Source organism: Protomyctophum bolini (genome assembly GCF_963924005.1).
Source record: "Protomyctophum bolini genome assembly, chromosome: 11".
In the NCBI taxonomy this organism is placed as follows: domain Eukaryota; kingdom Metazoa; phylum Chordata; class Actinopteri; order Myctophiformes; family Myctophidae; genus Protomyctophum; species Protomyctophum bolini.
Window position 1 is genome coordinate 23470491 of NC_137872.1, and position 21005 is coordinate 23491495.

Below are 21005 nucleotides of genomic sequence, written 5' to 3' on the forward strand. Positions count from 1 at the left end.
CAGTCATTTTGGGGCATACAAGAAATTGAATGTTAAATGTAAGTCTGATAATGAAATGTATCATACGGATACTATTACTGGCTTTGGGTCATCACGTGCACTCTTGCCAGAAATAAGCACATCTACAAGCGTGTCTCATAACATGATGTGTTGTAGCCTGTAGTCTGTAGATCAGGTCTTCAAAATGTATTTTTATTTTGTGTTAAGCTTTGAACAAGCATTGAGCATTGACTTCAATGATTTGTAATTGTATGACCTATTTGACCTAAGGTATCTCTTGGGTCATGCTTAAGTTGTCACCAATGAGGCTCCTGGGTTCAATATGATTCCGTGTCAGCTCAGTTCCAATCCCTGCCAGAGGTGTAAAAGCATCACTTATCCTAGCTCCGGTCCATAGCATCAGGAGTTCCTTAAAGCTATAGACCAGAGCTGCACTTTAATATCCCCAACAAACTATAAATATTATGAAGTGATAACAATCTGCAGTTGCCATTTTATACCATAATAACATTTACATTATTTTATAATACTTTTTTAAGAATCGGGTCTAGATTTGTGACATTGCTTGAGGCCATACCAGACACACCTCCAAGGGGTCCTTGAGGGGTTCCAAGGGATCCTCAGTCACTTACATTATTCATAGTTAGGAAGTAGGAACCAGCTTTTTGTCTCTTATTGTTGACTTTGTTGATTTCCTAATGTATTTGTACAACCAATTGTCTTTACATATTTTCTCGTATAACGTTTTTTTGAATGTAACTGAAATTATGTAAAAGTTATTTGGGGTCCTTGTGCCTTTAAATGATTGACCGAGCAAATTGAGGATCATCACAAGCAGCACCTCTTCCTCTAATCAGACTCTATTGTGATTGGTTGATTCCTTTTCATGTTATGTATGCCTGAGGAAGGTTCGGAGGGACCGAAACGTTGCTTCATTAAATAAAAAAAATACTCATGTACCGAGCAAATACAGTGTGCGGGTGTATTCTATTGCTTTCATTGATGTCCACTGGCCTACGCACCTGTGCATATACGCCTGATTTCTAGGTGTGCGAAAGTTTTCTCCTACAATATTGTTACAACTAAAAAGCGATTTGGCAGTATGTATGAACCCCTACTATTAACCTTTTCCATAAGAGCATGTTTGCTGTTCATGGCCAGTTCAATGCTTCCTAGACATGCTCTTATTTCTTCCACTCAAGAGACGACAAAGCACTTGACAAAATACACACAATGTACCTTTTAAGTCTTTTTATAAGTCTGTAAGAGATTTATCTTTATACAAAATAAAAGAGAGAAATGAAAAAATTCAAAACACTTTGCAATTCTCTCGGAGAATGCCCCTGTTGTGTGTCTGTATATGCTTCATGTTGGCTTTACACACACATCTCGTCCTCAGCTCCACACAATACTGCTGTCTTCTTGGCCTATAGGAGGGGGCGGGGCGGGGTGAAGCAAGGGAAATAAACTGGGAAGAAGAAAGGGGCATTATGTGGCATAAAGAAAGACAGAACAGAAACAGAGAGTGGATGGAGAGCTGGTCACAGAGCTGGTGAAGTTGGGGCAGAAGTCAGGTGTAAGTAAAAGTATACACTTAGTAGTGTGCAGTACTGAGCGCCTTGGCTGTCCTGGCCGTCTTGTGCGTGTCACCACAGCTCTAATTCTCCACCTTCATAGTCTCTTTCCTCTCCCTTTTCAGTTTGGTTGCTAAGGGCAGCGGTTGCTGTTGGCTAGAGTTCAAGAAAGCAGCCTGAGGGTTCCTTTGCCCAGCAGGAACTGCAGGACGCGGTCCACCAGTAGAGCGGCGACAAAGTCCACCACGAGAACCTGGGCAATGACTAGTTTGAACTGCAAGGAAGAAATTTGGGCAATTGGTGAACATTTCATTATAAGCGGCAGCTAGAATTGAATAAAACATTGAATAAAGACAATGAATACAAAGTCTAACAATGCACACTCACTTCAGTTGGAATATCAACAAGAGCAAACTGTTCATTGAATTCTGGTGAGGAACCTGTCAGTAGTCCTACGATGGCTAAACCCGACAGGGCAATGCTCCATAGTAACGGTCGATTCTCAGTGAGGGACTCCATGAAAGGGTGACCCTGTGAGGAAAGATAAAGAATGTCATGGACGGAATATTACGCTGTAACAAAAACAAAATCCATAAATACCAACACGTGGAAATAGGAGTTATTACCTTGTAGTTAATAGCAAAGGTAGCCATCTGCATGGCCATTGACATAATGTATACGGTGCTGTTGATAAGACTGGGTTCAAATTCTTTATATATATCTGCAAACTTGTCCTCTCTGCAAGAAAAATAATTACTTAATTAGGATGATAGTGCTTAATGTACATTGTATGCATGATATACAACAAATATATACTGTATGCATGGGTGTAGGTTTCTATTCTATTCAAGTGAACAGGACATCCCTACCACATCTTGATATTGTAATAGGCAGTTATAGGCATTAATATGGCTAAATTTCAACCCAGCATGGAACCAGCTAATGTAAAGCACATTGTCCAAGTGTCCAGCTCTCTATTTGACGGTGTGATTAATCAATGCGTAATGGTTCTGAAGAGGCTTTTCATGAGTGATTTCAAGGAGCTGTTAATTTTTAGTTGATAATAGAATTGTATTATTGAATGTCCCGAACACTTCTTAAATGAAAAACATGCCCTTGTGTTAACGCAAGTGTGTGTGTGTGTGTGTGTGTGTGTGTGTGTGTGTGTGTGTGTGTGAGTGTGTGTGTGTGTGTGTGTGTGCGCACACGCGCGTATGTATGTATGTACCGGTATGTATTTGGTTAAAATGGCTAGGGTTTAAAAAAAGGCAAAAGCATGCTCTGTTGCAATGGCCTAAAAGTGGGTCCTTAAAAACTGCTTCAACTTCTGAAATGTATGTATGTATGTATGTGTGTATGTATTTAAAAGGGGGGCTTTTTTGTAAAATTCCCAGCCCACAATACCTTCATATATTTAAAAAGAATTCCAAAATAGGGTTACCAGTGAAGGGCAACCTGCCTATTCACTGGGGACTATGCAAGGCAGAGGCGTCCACCCCCCTGAGTCCAAGTTAGACTAGACCGCATACCTAAACCATGGTCCGAAATCATACTCTAAAACCCAATGGTAAAATGGATATAAAAATGGCTAAAACCATAAAAGAGTAAAAGTTCACAGCAAGGCCTGGATACCATTTATTTATTTGAACAGAAAAATGAACAGAAAAGGGATGAGGTGTGGGTGTAATATGTTACTGTTTGCAAGTATGTATGTATGTATGTCATTCACCTTGGAGGACTTCTGCTCTGTGCCCCTTTGTAGAGATACACCAAACTGCAGAAGTGAACTGCAAATTGTAGCAGCACCGTCAACACCGTATAGAAATTGAAGATGTTTGGTAAGGGCCTCTCTTTGGACAAGGTTTTTAGTGGCTGTAAAGAAAGAAGTAAAGTACTTTAATGTTGACAGCTGGAGTAGACAATAGTAGTAATAGTTTTAGACCACTGCAGTAGGGTCACAACGTCCTACTTCTGCACTTGGCCTGCTGTACTGCCATTGCCAATTGTCTTACTTAGTGAATAAAGAGACAATTTTCTTTCATCTTCTCACCTTTGACCTTGATATGAAGAGGAAACAGCCAGCCAACAACAAGCCCTGCAGGGTAGCCTGGAAATCACTGAACTTGACCCCCTCAAGGTAGAGCACAGACTGGCTGTAGGCCAATACCAGGGCATTTAGAGCAAGAATCTTAAACATCTGCAGTGTTGTCACCAGGGTGCAACGACCCTGCTTTATCACATGGCAAACTGCGGACATTGGGATGGAAAGAATGCCGAAATACAGAGCGGTTAAAAAAACAAACAAACATATGGGTTGTTTTATTATTGTATGGGTTGGCACTTGGAATTTTGCCGGCTAGTCTGCTGTCAGAAAATACAGTATGAATGCCTATGAATGTAAATGAATGAATGCCTATGTAAATTGTAAACATTACTCACTGCATTGAATGGAGGACAGTTTGGATGTGAATGGGGCAGCAATGGAGGCATCTCCCAGTTTCACTACTTGTATCTGGTCCTCTTCAAGCTCTCGTAAGACTTGGCTGATCCTCTCCTGCAACAGAGTAAGTACAATATAAAGTTAGCACACTGATAACCGAAGGTACAACCAGGCATAGTTGATCCTACCTCCTGTATATAGGAATCAACACACACACATACAAATATGACCAGACAAGACATTACTCTATAAGCCATATCTCAAACTTGTGGGTCAAACTGAACAACCAATGTCAATTTGAAGCTATGATTCCCTGCTTTCATATGACATGAAAAAATGAAATTTCAAAAAATCAAATGGCAGTCCCTCAGTCAAATTTGGTCACAAATATTAACATGCCCTGTAAAATTCTGAGTGAATTTAATTTCACTCTCAGAGTACAAATCTAACCAAACCTAGGTTTGTGTAGATAAGACGCATCTCCATTTTTCACCTACCGATATCTAAATTAAATGTGCAGGCTTAAACTGTGTGGAAACAATTCAGGGATTTAAAAAATAACTACACTTGCAGAACGGACCAATGCAAAGACTTTGAGGCAGTCCTTTATATTGGGATGGTAATATGATTTATTTTCAAAGAAGCAGGCACAGGTGTGTTAGCAGAGGTTTTTAGCCACTACTGTCACCAGATATACTGTATAACGGTAGATAGAAGGAGTTCTCCGATTGTCTATGCGAGACTAAATTGGAGTCTTATCTCAGTTATCTGTACACTGAGGACCCCTTATCCCTAAACTTCTTTGCCAGTTTTAGGCTACTATTACTACTACTAATTTAAAAGAAAAATCTAAATAGTAAAAAAGGCAAAGAACTTGAAGTGTAGGGATAAGGGGTAAGGCACTGAGGAAAATAGGGCCCCGAGAGGAGTTAAAGTAAGACTCAGTAGTGTATTGTGTGTGTACAGTATAAGCACACCTTTTGTGCCGCTAGCTGCTCTTCCCTGTGGGTCATCACCCTGTGCCTCGCTGCCCTGGAGCTCAGTTTCCCCCCTGAACTTGGAATAGGTGGTGACGGTCTGGGCTCCGCTGGAGGCGTCTCCTTTTCCCTTCCTCGTTTCCTTTTCTCTGGCATGCGTTCAGGGGCGTTAGCCAACAGAGCGACACCTGAGGAGAGGAAGCACAAAAGACACTGTTAATATAGCTGGGGGAGCACACACAGGATTTGTGGGTGTTGTTAGATAGATATACACTGTATAGTTATAATATATAACTTTATTATCCCACATGGGGAAATCAGTCGCCCAGAGGCGCCACAGCAGGTAAGGTTACAGCTTACATTTAAGTATAAGAAAAATAAAAATGACGATGCCCTTGCCAACAGGTTGAGAAATCTTACCTATGTGGGCATGTTTGAGAGCCCCAACATCATTGGTCCCATCGCCGCACATTAACGTCACATAGCCCAAGCCCTTTAGACTTGTGATCACAAACTCCTAAAACAGAATAGACCACACAAAATATTTTTTCTCCCACATTTAGTCATTATACCAATTCCCCCCATGTGGCAGTGACAGGGGGGTCTTGAGGAGGCTGTAGATAACCACGTGTCTCCTCCGATACACATGGAGTCATCTGCCGGTTCTTTTCACCAAACAATTAGGTATTTCACCAGGAGGACATAATGCGGAAGAACACGCTATATTTCCCAGTTCTGCACCATGCCAAACAGGCCAACCTGTTGGAGTGCTAGTGCTCAGAGCCTACCCTAGCCTCAAACACGGCAAATTGTGTTCGTTGGAGTGCGTGGTGGAAGCGTGGAGGAATCTAACCACAGGCTCATTATTTACAATAAAAAAAAATGAAAATAAAGAAAAAACATTTAGCATACATTAATGTAATGTAATTAATGTAACAATAACATGAAAGAGGGAAAAAAGAAAGAGCAATGCTCAAAGACTGACCTTCTGTTTTGGGCTGACCCGGGCAAACACTCGCACATAAGGCAGTAGGGTGTGCAGCAGCTGTGTGTCACTAGTTAGTCTAGTTAGTCCCTCCCCTGTCACACACAAGTCATACTGCTCGACGAAAGAGGGGATCGAGGGAGGGGGCATCGGTACACGCACGCTGCCATCTATAGACTCCCACAGCCACTCACCTGGCAAACATAACACATTATTTTATTTATTTATAGTTTTTTATTGTTCATACCAAACATAACACATTAGATCAGTCAGTGGATGTCCCTCCAACTTGCCTCCTTTGAACCATGGACCATGAACCATTTTGCTTGTTTTTCACTCGCTTATGACATAGTCACTACAGGTGGCAGCCCGGCGTGATATTGTGTTTTTGTTTTCAGGACAAGATAGTCTATTCTAGTCATCACTCACCTGTAACATACTGTATGACTAGTCACAAGTAAGACGCGCAAACGCGGGAAGCGAACGCAGCTGAGACCCTGCAGATCATGTCTGTCTGTCTGTCTGTCTGTCTGTGTGTCTGTCCCGCTGTTACTGTATATGTGGACCTGGCCCCTTTTGTGCCCATATATGGAGTTATTTGTCAGGCATGCCCAAATATGGAGTCTATACAGATGTCAGAATGATATCAGAACAGGACAGCTCCATATGGAGATCAGGTCCAGAGCACAGGCAGGTCTTTTGTGGAGGTTCTGGACAACCGTGGGTCCGACCGACTCGACACCGGGCACTGCTCTCCCTGGGTGAGTGTGGAACGCGTGTATTACAGACGTGCACACGTACAGACAGACAGACAGACAGAGACGTGGTACATTTGGTAACCGGAGAACTCGAGGATAGTTGAATGAATACCATTGGTACTATCATTGGTATTCACATACTCACCTTTTTTTCATTATCTAACTGACTTTGGAAATTAACTTTGGAAATTTGGCGAGTTCTCCCATATTCGTGCATTCATAGATAGATAGATGGACACGTGATCTCAGAAAGCATTTCCATTGTTGACAGTAGGGTTGCACAATTAGTGCACAATTGGTAGATTTGCTATTTTTGACTAATGTTCCCACCAGAAAATGGATGCTGGGGTTCAAGTGGTTAATAAATGAATGCATCTGCACTGTGGGTTTCTCAGTAACAACACTACTCTATCCTAGCACTGTCATGTAATGCACAACTGGCTCATTAAAGTAATAGACAAGACTGTTAATAACTTGACTTACCTGGATTGGGACCTGATTGCAATATAAGTGTATGTTTCTTCTGAATGAAGTGCAGCTCTTTCGCAACATGACATGCCGTTAGTGGATTGTCCCCTGTGATCATCACCACCTGATAGTCAAGAGACAGTAACATCATATTTCTCATATATTCTCATTCTGTGTGTGTGTGTGTGTGTGTGTGTGTGTGTGGCTTACTTACGTAATGTGACGCCTCCTGGATCTCTCTGATGACAGCCTTGCTGTCGCTCTTGAGGGGGCACGACACAACCATGAACCCGGCGAAACGCAGGTCACACTCCAGCGTATCACGATTCATCTCCCTCACCTGTACATCCACAACACATCCAGCTCATTTTCAATCACATCTCTTCTGATCACACTATTACTAGACCTGTGGTTGATTTGGAATAATAGAAATTCACAGTGAACGAGACCTGTTGATGGCTGAGGTGTCCTATCTCTTTGTACCCTAAGGCCAAGACTCTGGCTCCTTCCCGAGACATCTCCCGGTGGACCTCGTCATAGCTCGCGGGACACACTGAGAACTACAGTGACACAGCTGGGTTAGAACAGCAGTTAACACTCACAGAATCACTTGACTAACAATCAGAGCACTGTTAAGCGTTTGTTATTGTTTGTATCTATCTACCATTCCCCTGAGTGTCTCCGGCGCGCCTTTGACAGTGGAAATGTAGCAGAGCTCTGTGGAACCCATCTTCTCGTAGGAAGCCAGGACCGACATGCGCTTCAGAGCGCTGGCAAAGTGGAAGCGCTGGTGGATCTTTAGGCCCTGGGTTTTGATGCCACGAGCAAAAACCTTCTCATCTGCAGAGAGACAACCAGTCAGACAAGAATGACAAACAAAGGCTTGTATAAACTGAGTAACGCATTCATAGCAGCTTGAGAGAACTAGAGTATTTTCCCCCCACACATAAAGACAGAGGAAATATTATATAACGTCGCTAGCCTGTCGGGAGGAAACCACCTAACTCAATTTATGAGGTTTTAGATTTTTTTCCCATAAATCAATGCTATTGAACACCCTTTAAGACATGTGTTGGTTAAAAAATATTGAACCAATGAAAAGTAAAACCTCTTAACTCAATTTGTACCTTTTGTGAGTGTCCAGTCTGCAGCGGTCAGCATGGCCTTCTCTAAGGGATCGCCCACCAGCTGCCCATCATCCAGGGTGACGAGCGAATGGCAGGTAGCCACCACCCGGTGGGTCTCCACTGGGATCTCAGACACCGGCATCACTTCGTTCCCTTCTCTGCGACACACACAGACATCAGTCGATATGATGAGCACATTTATCTTGTGGCTTATAGCTGATTTATGATTCTGTGTCACACTAGCAGCGACAAAGCAATAGGCTACCGGTCATTTTCAACGGAAACGAACACAGTCTCTGCTTGACAGGTGTAACATGTTACAAAAAAAGTTGGGATATGGGTTAAAGAATATTCAGCTCTCCAATAATACAGTGAAGTGTCAATCAATCATGTGTTTTTGTTTCTCTCCCCACAATTCCTTCCCCATTCCGTAACAGGAAGAAAAACCTCATTCTTTGCGTTAATCAGTTCCCTGTGCTATTTCAACCCTTCCCTTCCCATTCACAGAATGTGACTTGAGCAACACTTCAACGGCGACTCAGCAGCAATGTAGCTTGCCAGGCTTGGGTCGTTTTGTAGGTTTTGTCGCCAATAGTGGGAACGCAGCATGAGTGATTTATAGTCCTGCCTCTACCCATATGCCTGCTGCAAATCTTTACAGCGGTGTAGTGCATTAATTCAAAAAGACCCTGAAATGATGGCGCTTTCATTCTCTCATATTTACTTTGTGATACCGAGCAGTGTGGTGGTGAAGACTGGTACACTGGAGATGGCTTTGCTCTATTAATTAATGTTAGCCTAGCATTATTGGAGAGAAGATTATGTTAGACATGTTATGTTAGACAGTATAATAAAGAGAGACAGTGTGAGGAGCACTGAATGTGAGGAAGAAGAGGGGGACTTTGCTGTGCTTGTTTGGCATGAGTAAATTTGATTAAATACATTGGCTGTGCCCATGAATCGTTCACAAGTCCACTTACATTGATCCCATCGATCTCATTCACAAAGGGATTAGCGAAGCCAAGCAGGCCTATCACAGTTCTCGGTGTGCCTATATGAATTTACATTTTTGAAGAGTTGCACATAAGCTAATAGTACACCTAGGCACAGAAGCATAAATCAGCAGCACTGTGCTTTTATATAAGTTGTAACTTATGGATACTATACCACACACATCTCAGTGTAAGGGGTAATTCAATTTCAAACCTACTGCGATCTTTCTTAGCAAATTGGTAATGCTTAATTTGTGATCCATCACACGCCTGTCGTGTGCCATTTGTGATCCATCATACGCCTGTCGTGTGCCAGAATAACAAATCTACAAGCTCACAAAACGTCGCAGCCGCGCTGTGAGCTTGTAGATTGCCTATTTTCAGCATGTGACAGCGTTGTACGACCAAGTATAAATTTGTCTTAAAATAAATCTGAACTAGGCTTAAATCAGAGAGAGTGATGAGGCGAAACGTACCCGAGGCCTGCCACCCCTCTAACCACCAGACTGTCACTGGTCAGCGTGCCCGTCTTGTCAAAGCAGCAGACCTCCACTTTGCCTGCAAACGGTATCCTGAAAGGCTCTGTGCAGAATACATCTGGAGGGAAGGATAACAAAGTGAGAAGGTGGTTCATGACGGGTCATTAAAGAACTGTGCGGCACGGCTATCCACACACATACTTACATAGTTTAGCGAGGGCAATGAGAGAGGTGTTGACTGCCAATGAAAGCTCGATGGGGAGTTCTGGCGGGACCACGGAGGTGAGGATCAGGGTGCACTCCAGAAACAACTTGTACCGGTTCCGGCTCAAGTCCTTAGTCCCTGAGGAGATTACACAGAAACATTTCATTTATTATTTACACATATAATATAATAGTATGTAACATGTACCGTGTATACATGAAACTCTGCTCTAATCTCACAATAGGCTATTAAGCGCCACATGGATCGGCTATCCCCTTTCACTACTACTTAAACATTTGTTTTCTAATTTATGGAATTTCTTAGATTTTTATTTTATTTCTTCATGAAATGACTGGAAAAACATAATTTAAATTTGTTTTTAATCCATGAAAATGTTGTTAATTAAAAGCAAAATGAAGGAAACAGAAATTAAAGGGACCCATACAAATGTGTCCGCTATCCACAGCCGACCCAGTGTTGGGAAACAAGTGCTTTAGTAATCCATGCAAAGTGAAAACAAGGCCTCACCTTCTAGCCACACGTAGCCAGCTGCAGCAATGGCAAACACCAGGAGGAAGAGGATGAATATGAAGGTCTCCAGATTGTTTGCCGTCACTCTCTTCACCCCAAAGAGAATGGTCCGCAATAGCTTACCCTGGAAATGTGTACACATTAATTGTGTGTTAGTTTGAACAAGATGTCACATGAAAATAATGCTCTTTTGAGAATAGGAAGTAGTAATGTGACAAGAGAAAAGAAAAGAAAAAGCACAAACGTTCATATTCCATTCAGCATCTTCTCACCTGAGAGGTGTAGAATCCAGTTCTCAGTACATAGGCCACACAGCCATTGTCTACAGCTGCACATGAAACAGATGAATATGGTCAATCAACATGTATGCTTTTGCTAGGGCTGGGCAATATATCAATATTTATATCAATACCATGATGAGACTAGATATCTTCTGGGATTTGGGATATTGTAATATCCAGAATATGATGAGCTTTATTTTATTCTTAAGCTCACAATACTCATGACACGTTGTGAGATTGTAGATCTGCTATTTTCACTATTCAAAAAACAGTCTAGTCACAGTGTTGATTTGTAGGTAAAATATATATATATTGTAAAATAATAATATATGATTTTGTCTGTCATGCCCATTTGCTATCAAATAGAATACAATGACAGTCCATCAACACTACAATTTACAATTTAGGCATTTAGCAGACACTCTTGATCCAGAGCGACTTTCATTTAAGCAAAAACAAAAGCATGGCATACATTTAAGCAAAAACTAAAAGCATGGCATACATCACATATATCAAAAGTAGTTATCATAAATCATGTATAAACTAAGAACGTAAGAGTGGAGTATCTATGTCAACTATACATACTATACTATTATACAATATACATGTGTACTATAAAGTGCTATGACTACATAAAATGCAATTCTAGTGCCGTCTACGTAACGAGCTATAAGTCTGTCTAAAATAACAATGCTAACCTAAGTCTACTATCTAAGTCTACATAAAGGGCTAGGCTAGGGCAAGTGCTACGGGCCATGGTGGAGTCTGAAGAGGTGGGTTTTCAGACTACGGCGGAAGATTGGGAGTGAGGCTGCAGTTCTGACTGTGGGACTCACGTTTGAGCCCAGTGCTGGCTTTCAGAGGGGGGCTATGCTGGACCACTTTAGTCCCTCCAGAAATGATGTGGAGACGGGAGTCTGTCTGGAGGTCCAACACATGTTCTGGGACCACATCCTCCACTGGCTCCTGCAGACATCATACAACGATTATTAAATAATTAGTTCCGGGCCTTGTTTATGATTGGATTAGCTAGTTTCAAGCCATTTCAAAATGCTGTATAAAATAAACACACACCTGTGTGCCCGCATTACGTTGGTATGACTGTGCCACACATTCTGCCGAAATGTCAGATTTGGCTGTGAATCTTTATTTACAAAAATAGTTTCTGATAAGGTTTTAGACGAGAAATAAGCCATTCAGTTTCTCAATATTGATTCCTTGGTTTTCAACATTCAGGACCTTCAATGCAGTTATTGGGGAGTCCACTCGAATGTAAACACTGCATAGCAACTGCCTTGTTTTTGCAGGCAGTCAGGTTGGGGGACTATTTTGTTATTAAATAAAATAATTTTAATTGGGATGTCTACAATTTTCATGTTGAAATTAAGCTAAGGGGGTTTTAGGCAATCCACTCTGTGCCTAACAACGCCCCTTAGCTGTATTAAAATCACTGTCAACCACGGCCTCTCAGGGTTTACTGCTTTAATTAATGCAGCAAGCGTTACCGTTTCATATCTGTGAAGCTTATGTACTTTGAAGTGTTAAGTCCTCAGTTCTGTACAGTGTCATAATCATGTCAGACTGACTCTAACCTTCATCTGGGGCACTGACTCTCCAGTCAGCATGGCCTCGTCCACAATGCAGCGTCCTCTGAGCAGCAGCACATCACACGGTACCAAGTTATCCTGAGGTGACCGTCCTGCGACGGAAGAAATACACATGATTAGAGAAATCACAAACATACACGCACACACACACACACACACACACAGTCTGATTTGTGCAGTGGGAAAGAATGGCATTTTACAGAAAACGGTGAGATAAATTAACCATACCTATTGAGACGAGGTCTCCGGGAACAAGCTCATCACTGGATATAGGTCTCCACTTCCTATTACGATACACCTATTGGGGAAACACACAATTGTGAGGACATTTCTCATTACAATTGCATTTTTTACTTAACCTGATGGCCCAACCTAACCGGGCCGGCTGCTGCTCTGTTCACAACTACTATATGGTACGCCGCCGTTTATAAACAAAAACACAGTTTGGGCTGCATTTTGATTGGTCATAGGTGTAGCATTCGCCAGCAAATCAGATTTTTTTTTAATACTGTTTTTATTAGGCATTTTTTGTATGACAACAGAATATTATCGACAATGATAATGAGTAGTTCAGTTAAATAAAATGAAAAAAAATAAGAGGCAATGTAAATGTTCCACATACAATACATAATAAAAAAGACATAAATGTGATAAACATGAAAGAATATTATGTTTAACGAATAAATCGCATCGCTAATTCGCCAGTGTGTAAGGACCTTTTCCCCAACTCAAAAATCTTACCTTACTCTTAAAAAACCTCATGGGGACCAGGGTGCACCAAATGTCCCACAGTCAATTGTGAATGGTATTACTATCCTTGTGGGGATTTTTGGTCCCCAGCCACAACAATAGTAATAAAACATAAACCAGACACACACATACACAGAAGGCACACAGAGAAGTCCATGGTAGAAGGGCTCGTCGGTGGACAGGGACAACTTGAATCAGAGAGAATAATACCTGAGCACTTCGGGAGAGACTACCCAAATAACATATAGTGGAGCACTCGAATGGTCTCTCTGGTACATGATTATTATTTTGCAGGGGTGACTGACGTTTAGAATTGCGTCTTCCTCAGAGTAAAAAAAAAAAAGAAAGAAAAAGAAAGATGAGTCGAGTGCTCGAGTACATTTTATTTGGGTAGTCTCTCCTGAAGTGCCCAGGTATTATTCTCTCTGAAACGCAGAAGGCATTTGTGACACACTGTATATCCCAAGACCATTTATTGCACCTGAGGAGGAGGGTGTGTGAAGCCCGGGACCCAAAACAAATTAGATATTCGCCCGGGACACAAACTAGTGAAAATAGCAGATCTACAAGCTCACAATGTGAAAATAGCAGATCTACAAGGTCACAACGTGTTGCTTCACGCCACGTTGTAAATAGGTAGGTAAGGAAAGTGGGTCCCGACCCACTGTTTGGGAAACAGTACACTAAAGTACACTGCTACCTACCTGGATCATGTAGGGCTTGTTCCCCATGCGTCGGATCTCAGACATGTTCCTCATTTGCTGCTGGACCAGTGACGCCTCAAATGCCACCAGCATGAAGAGTGTGAACACACTGTAGTACCAGTACTCATCCAGACACCACAGCCCCACACAGAACACCTGGACAGAGAGAACAGACAAACACTGGCTCAACCAGCGATACAAACAGTGAAACAAGCCCTACACAACATCATCATAACAAATACAAGAACAGTCGCCACCGCCATATTCCTAAACGTAACCTCAGTAAAGCTATGCCTAAACCAAACTTTATTCCTACTAAACCTAACCTCAGCAAAGCTATAATAAACCTAACCTTATTCCTAAAGTTAACCAGTACAACTATGTCTAGCCCTAAACCTATTCTGAACCTTAACCTCAGTAAAACAAATACAGTCAAGAATACAAGAAAAGCTGGGGACGAGCGGTCCGCAAAACAAAATCACACCAGTGTGAAGTGAGGGGTGCTAATATATTAAAGTCTAATTCATGTTGATTAGGTGATGTAATGGTGATGTGAAACAAACGGTGCCAACACAAACATTAAACGCCATTAACAATAAACAGACAATATGACGTAATGAGTTACATTATGAATTCTCCCTTCATTGTCACATTAAATCTGTATATAGGAGGGGCTAGCGCCCCTCAAAAATGGGGGTGACTCGTGAGTGTGTTTTGGGGTGAGCGTTCCCGATTATAGCATAATTGAGAACTGCTCATAGGATAGTAGAAAGATGAGAAATTGAGGGCAGAGAGAGGGGGACGGACAAGTAACACAGGTCTCCAGCGGGAATAGAACTGGCAATGTTGCGAGTATCAGTTGCTAGGTCTAAGCGACATTTTTTTTAATCAAAAAACATATTGATACAGTGACTATTGGTGATTTCATAACATACTATTTTACACAATGAGACTTTTGATAAATAATCATTAGAAAAGTCTATATAACTAAGTGAATAAAGACTAATGATCGATATAATAATAATATATATTATCCAGCCCTAGTGCCGGTCACATCTGCTCTTAAGCCAAACATAATGAATTCATGTTTAAATGTAGGAGGTGCTGCACATGCCTGGAATACAAAGAAGGGAGCAGTGGCTCTCTCTCTGAAGAGCTCCAGGAAATCAGGCACCATCATCTCGGCACGGTTGGTCCCGTAGCGTTTTTCTGCAGCTCGCAAATCCGTCTCCTCCTGATAGCCACGCCACACCTGGAAGTGGCTCATCGGGTGACTGATGGGAAACGACACCGGGAGGAAACATTTCTTCTCGTCTCTGTCAAAGATGTAGCGGGTCTTCTGAAACTCAAAGGACAGAATCTCCTCGCCATCCTCACCCTGCCATTGAATATGAGAGACATAAAGTAAACAGATTAGATGTGCTTTTCTGCCAATTCTACACTCATAAGATGGTGGTTGACATCAGCATAGAAAAGGTGAGCTGACCTGGTCTCTCTGAAGAGGCACAAGCTCAGCAGAACCATTATTTGGCATAGGTACGACCTTTGCCAGCGTAGCCTTTTGCGGGTCGGGTTCCTGTAGATACAAATAAAACGGGTGAGAAATTAATAAGTCACACATCCTGGCAGGAGTGTGCACCTTTGCAGCTTTTACCAAGTGTCATGTTCAAATTAAGGAAAAAAAGCCCCCATGCAGCACCTTCATTAAAACAACATTTTAGTAGTTTCACTTTATCCGAATGTGAAGCTAAAATGTATGACTTATGACCAGAGAAAGATTTCTATAGATAAGACCAAATACCGAACAGCTGCACTCAAAGCACGTGCAATGCACTTCCTCCCTAGCCTTGCATAGCCATACTACCGGTAATATCACTGTGTGGATATTTGGGGCATTATGCATTGCAAAGGCAGATTGAAGGCTTGTTGCTAGCAAGGCTACTTCCTCCCTATATGCTATATCTACACCTCTATGAATAGGTTCTTATGATCATGTAGCTATATAGTATATAACATGAAATGTACATAACATTCATGCTGGGCCATATAACATATGGAAGAGTCTAGTCTCTGTTAGTTCAGGCCAGGGAGCAGTGTCACAGTCACAGTCATCAAACACGGGATCGACACGTTTCAGTAGTTAACATGTTATTACAGTGGTTCTTCTCAAAGTGGATTCCAGGGGATATGTGGGTTGCTTTAGTTTAGGCCGGGGGTCTAAATTGACTCATACAAGTCTGTAACTCTGCAGACAGTATGGAACCAAATTAACCCTAACATGTCCATTTGGTTCCATTTCGTACACAGTCAGAGACCTTGACATTTTGGGCTGTAAGCTGATGTTTTTGGTGAAAGCTTGCTTGCCCAATGGTCACCCACCCACCCCTCCGTGCATTTTTATGTTTACCCTATGGTTTTACCTTGGAGCAGGTGAGCCAACAGTGCGCGTGCACGGACCAATAGCCAGACAGCGCCGTTAGGACGTGCGCGATGCCGATCGCGGCCAGCGCCAGCAGGCCTGCCTCCGGGTAGTCAGAGGCGCCGTACACCCCCATCCACACGTACAGCCATCCCGGGTAGAGGACCCCCACGAACGGCAGCACGGTGCCGTGAAGCAGCCGCGGTCTGCGATGGAACAGGGTGACCGAGCTCACCAACTCGTCGCTGCCGTTGTCATGCTGCTGCTGCTGGTTCATAGTCATAGAGGGGGCCATTTGAGGCGGCTCACCCGGCCCACGAATCCCGTCTGCCATATTCCCTTCTCCTTCCTCCTCTTCTGCTTTCATAGCCTCATTCATCCCGGTCGTCCCCGGACCCCCCTCTCCTCCTCCACGCCGGCCGCCCACCACCCCCTTGGTGCTGTATTCGGTTTGAAGACCCGTTCCACACAGTGTCTGGTCCTCTCCCCGTCTTCACAAGATTCCGTTCTTTTTTTTAGTGAATCGTTTTCGTTCTCACTCTCCCACTGAACCGACCGACCGTACGCTTCCGCGTACGCAACCACGCAAAGTGCCACGCCGTGGTCTCTCACTGGCTCTCTCGTCTGCTCGCTGTTTACGCGAGATAAACGAGAAGGTTGGGATAAACAGCTTTTGTTTTTAAACAGTTGTAACTGTCAAAAAAAGGCGAATCGTTTTCTGGTCGGTGAAATTGTCATGAAATAAGAATACCGTGAATATCCGTATTTATTTAGCTGAAGTTGCCTTAAACTAATGCATTAGTAGCACAATTCCCACAACAACATGGTGTTGCGGTCCCTTTTAGAAATGGAATCTGGGTCGTGATTGACATAACTTGAAGCCAATAGAAGTTAAATACATTTCATAATGTCACATTTTTTCGTCCTATAGAATTCAGGCTGTAGTTAGTAACACGGTAGTAGACGCACATGACAGACCTACGCTGGTAACATTGTAACCTTGCTGTTTCCATTCATTAATTTGAGAGACAGACAAACCGCCACTTGTTCCAAAACATGTAAGAAGTACCGTAGTTTCATTAATGTGTGTAACATAGGCCTACTGTTCATTGTTTACATTAACGGGACTTGATGTCTGCTTGATAGGATTCCTCATGATTCATGAATAATAAGGTTGCAGTGTGTGACTGACTATGTGTGCGATATTGGCTAATATCGTTCAAAATGTGACTTCACTACTGCATTTGTAGACTACATTCTTAACTAATGATATACCTTTATTGCTACATTTACAGTCTATTGCTATTATGATATGGTTATTATTGATTGGCAATGGCAATGTTTTATTATTATTATTATTACCCTTATTATTATTATTATTATTATTATTATTATCTAGCTAAACATGAACGTTATCTGTTGACTCAGGCAGGCTGCTATGGAGATCACGGCAAAATATTGCCCTAAAGAAATGGAGGCATATGGTTCATGTGTGCATGCCAACCCATCAACATGGCAACATGACTGTGAGGAACTGAAGCTGAAGCTTGCACAGTGCACATCTGCACAGTAAGGCATTGAAAATCCCCTTCTTTCTGGTCTGGTAGGCTAATGATTTTCTTGCAAACATATTTTTATCAAAGCATATTTTTTTTATGTGGTTTCTTTTTTTCTTCTTCCATCTCCCACATTTTTTTGGTAGCCCAGTCATCCAGAAAATTGGGTCAAGTTGTTCCAAGGAGTTTGAAGAATTTGACCGGTGTCTCAGAGAAAACCAGACCTCAGCTGCCTCCTGCACACCACATTTAGCACGTTTTCTTGGATGCAGCGAGACAGTGGATCTGAGTGAAGTGGGTGAGTTTGCTGGACCTGTCCAGATCCAAGTTGACATCACACACTATAGCCTGGAAACCATACGAATCTGCCAGAGCTAAAATTAGGGCCTGGCTGATATGGATCGATTTTTATGACCGATACCCATAACCGATTTTAGAGAGGGGACAATCACTGATAACATTTTGAGCTGGAATGAAATCAGGCCTTTTTCTGTGTGGGTAAAGTAAAGTAGCTGATTTTTAAACCAATGACTTCATTCAAGACTTTTATAATTAAAAAAAAAGAGTAGTTTGGTTTGGAGTGACACACTACACTACATGACCTGATGAAGATGTGGCCGATACATCGAAACGTCAATTTTTACTTGCACCCTGTGAAATAGAAAGGGCTAAAACTGTCTGAGTTGCTCCAGTGCCTTCCTTCCTCACACTACACTACTACCAGCACCATTGGCATCACAGTTTAGCACAGACAAAATAGGATGTATTTCAAATGACATTCCAAACAAGAGACGAGGAGCCCTGACTGAGTTACATCAGTAGGCCCGTGTCTTCAATATGTCATATTGCTGATGTCAGGGATATCCATGGGCATAAAAGGGACACAGACAGAAAGATGCAGAGATTTGTAGATTCATAGATATTTCTAGCCAACCACGGATGGACAGAATTCCTACGTGTACGTTTCAAGCCTCACCATACTGAGGTCTGATGAAGAGCCGGTGCAGTGGTGTCATCGGGACGTACAAGTGGGGGGACACTATTCGAGATTGAGGGTTGAGACTAGAGAGCATCTGCAGTTACTGCACATAGGGTAGGCTATATAGCGAGAATGGTCATTGAGGCGAGAGGCAAGCACGCAGCGGCAGCCAATACACAAACGATGACTGCGCAACAAAATGGGAACAGTTCTAGAGAGACCACCAGCGCCGGTTGGGAAAAATAAATAGTGCGGGGACATTCACACCCAAATGATCCGGCCTCTGGCGCCTATGAGCCGGTGAGGCTCGAAACGTCACATCCATTAGTGGAAACCAAATACATTTGACACATTGGAGCATGATCCAGTGTGCAGACTTTATTGTTTGTGGATTCTCACCTCTGACTGCTCTGCACCTGGTACTAGCCTGGAAACCGGACGAATCTGCCGCTGCAAAAAATAATAATAACCTAAGATCCCTGGGCATTCGTCTAGCCATGCCAGGCTAGAGTGGATGTTTGCTTTATTGTTTGTTTTATGTGTGTGTGGGGATGGAGGGGGGAAGACGACGACTCAGAGACAACACAGACACAGAGATTCTGTGCATTTATAGACATTGTTTACCATCAGTAACCTTTTACATGTACTTTTTTCCCAGCTGCAACCTCAGTCCCTCAGCCCTCCTAGAATCCAGTGGTTAATTATCCGTCTACCTCAGAACAGAACTAATGGACTGCTCCACAAGGGATGTCATCACAGTCACAGCAAGTTATGTGCAGCAACACTTTTGACCTCTGGACAAGGAACAAACCCATTAATAGTGACACATCCACTTGTCGCTGGGACTACTGTAATTTCTCTCTCAACATGTATCTGATGCCTTTCATAACTGGTGAATGCTGCCAATACACTCATGTATCTGAAAACACAAAGAGTTGCCGTGCGTAAGTACTGTATAATCATGTGAAAATAAAAGTAAGGTTTTTGGTGTAGTTTGGAGCGGTATCTGGCGCAACATAATTAAAATTTGATATCAGAGTTGCATTACTCATTGGCAGTGGTAATCCTCTGTTTTCTGTTACTCATGTGTGTCCCTCACTCCCACCCTCCTGCTTCCTACATCTGAGTCACAGTTAAATATTAAGCTGGAATGTATTTCTCTCCCACACATCTCTGCTGGCTACCCAGCAACTGAGGAACAGGGAGTCTGGGAAGGAAGGCGGAAGGAGGGGGGGGTAGTCCCGTCTAATCAGTGGGAACGCCGAGACAGACGGGGAGGATGTTGAGTTATGAGCCCTTTGACTGCCAAGCAGAACAATTCTTTTCTGGTTCACTTATCAAGGTTTGTGGGCGGGCAATCAAGTGGAAAAGATTCTTCGTCGCAAGTGTAATGTGTTTGGTTTTCACCTGCCGTAAAGGTGATCCATGCATCACCATGTATACACAGTAAAGTCCACCGTTTTAATTTAACCCTATTTTCAGTGAACAAATAAAACCAAATAAAGTGTATTTGGTGTGGGGAAAAAGAAGTGAGCCTACTGTACATATAGAGCCCAAGGGGACCCTGCCACCTGGTCAATGAAGTGTATAGTGTGGGTATAGGCGTGGTTACATGTGTACACCAGTGATACTCAACCTCAGGCCCGCGGGACCATTATGACTGGCCCACCAATGAAAATCTAAAAAAAAGAAGAAAAAAAAATCTGGAAAATGAAATAAAAATAAATAAATCTGAATGAAGTTATCTTTAATTACATTATTATAAGTAATACTATTAGAGTTGTACTATTACTCGAACGAAATTGCGGAAATGGTGGAAATGGAGATTGCGGAAATGCGGAAATGGAAATTGCGGAAATGGAAATTTTGCGAAAATAAAGCAATTGAAAGAGAGAAGTTATCAAGTATCATTAATGTCTAATTTTATCTACTGGCCCCTGGCCCCTTGCCATTTTTGTAATGTGGCCCACAGGTAAATCTATTTGAGTATCCCTGGTGTACACCCTTAGTTACGTATGGGTGAATTAACACTGAGGATTTTACTGTGCATCAAGTAAATAAGGCAGACGTACTTCAAAGATGAAATGGCAGGTTGTATTGAAGATATGGCAACATTACATTCAAAGCACATCACCTGTCAGTCACCAAACAAAAAGAACAGATAGTAGGTACT

General features: G+C 42.4%; 1 protein-coding gene across 1 annotated transcript; it reads right to left on the reverse strand.

Moving 5' to 3' along the window:
- Positions 1-1245: 1245 nt before the first annotated feature.
- Positions 1246-16766, reverse strand: atp13a1 (ATPase 13A1). Its single transcript, XM_080775375.1, has 25 exons — positions 16299-16766; positions 15365-15454; positions 14993-15256; positions 13879-14034; positions 12653-12722; positions 12410-12516; positions 11654-11783; positions 10809-10864; positions 10534-10660; positions 10006-10143; positions 9798-9918; positions 8330-8487; positions 7867-8042; positions 7652-7762; positions 7417-7542; positions 7218-7326; positions 5977-6170; positions 5412-5508; positions 4992-5179; positions 4014-4128; positions 3625-3821; positions 3304-3446; positions 2201-2312; positions 1962-2105; positions 1246-1848 (listed from the first exon to the last, which is right to left on the reverse strand). Exons 1-25 carry the CDS (start codon positions 16674-16676, stop codon positions 1738-1740), a joined length of 3618 nt encoding a protein of 1205 aa, XP_080631501.1. The 5' UTR covers positions 16677-16766; the 3' UTR covers positions 1246-1737.
- Between the last annotated feature and the right edge of the window lie 4239 nt (positions 16767-21005).

What these genes read in the sequence shown, in the direction of transcription:
- atp13a1 (XM_080775375.1), bottom strand. Translation starts at nt 16,676, where the DNA reads ATGAATGAGGCTATGAAAGCAGAAGAGGAGGAAGGAGAAGGGAATATG. An exon ending in ACAAGCCCTACATGATCCAG is followed by an intron (nt 12,723 to 13,878) that starts GTAGGTAGCAGT and finishes TTTCCCCAATAG; the next exon opens with GTGTATCGTAATAGGAAGTG. An exon ending in TCTCAAACATGCCCACATAG is followed by an intron (nt 5,180 to 5,411) that starts GTAAGATTTCTC and finishes TCCTCTCCTCAG; the next exon opens with GTGTCGCTCTGTTGGCTAAC.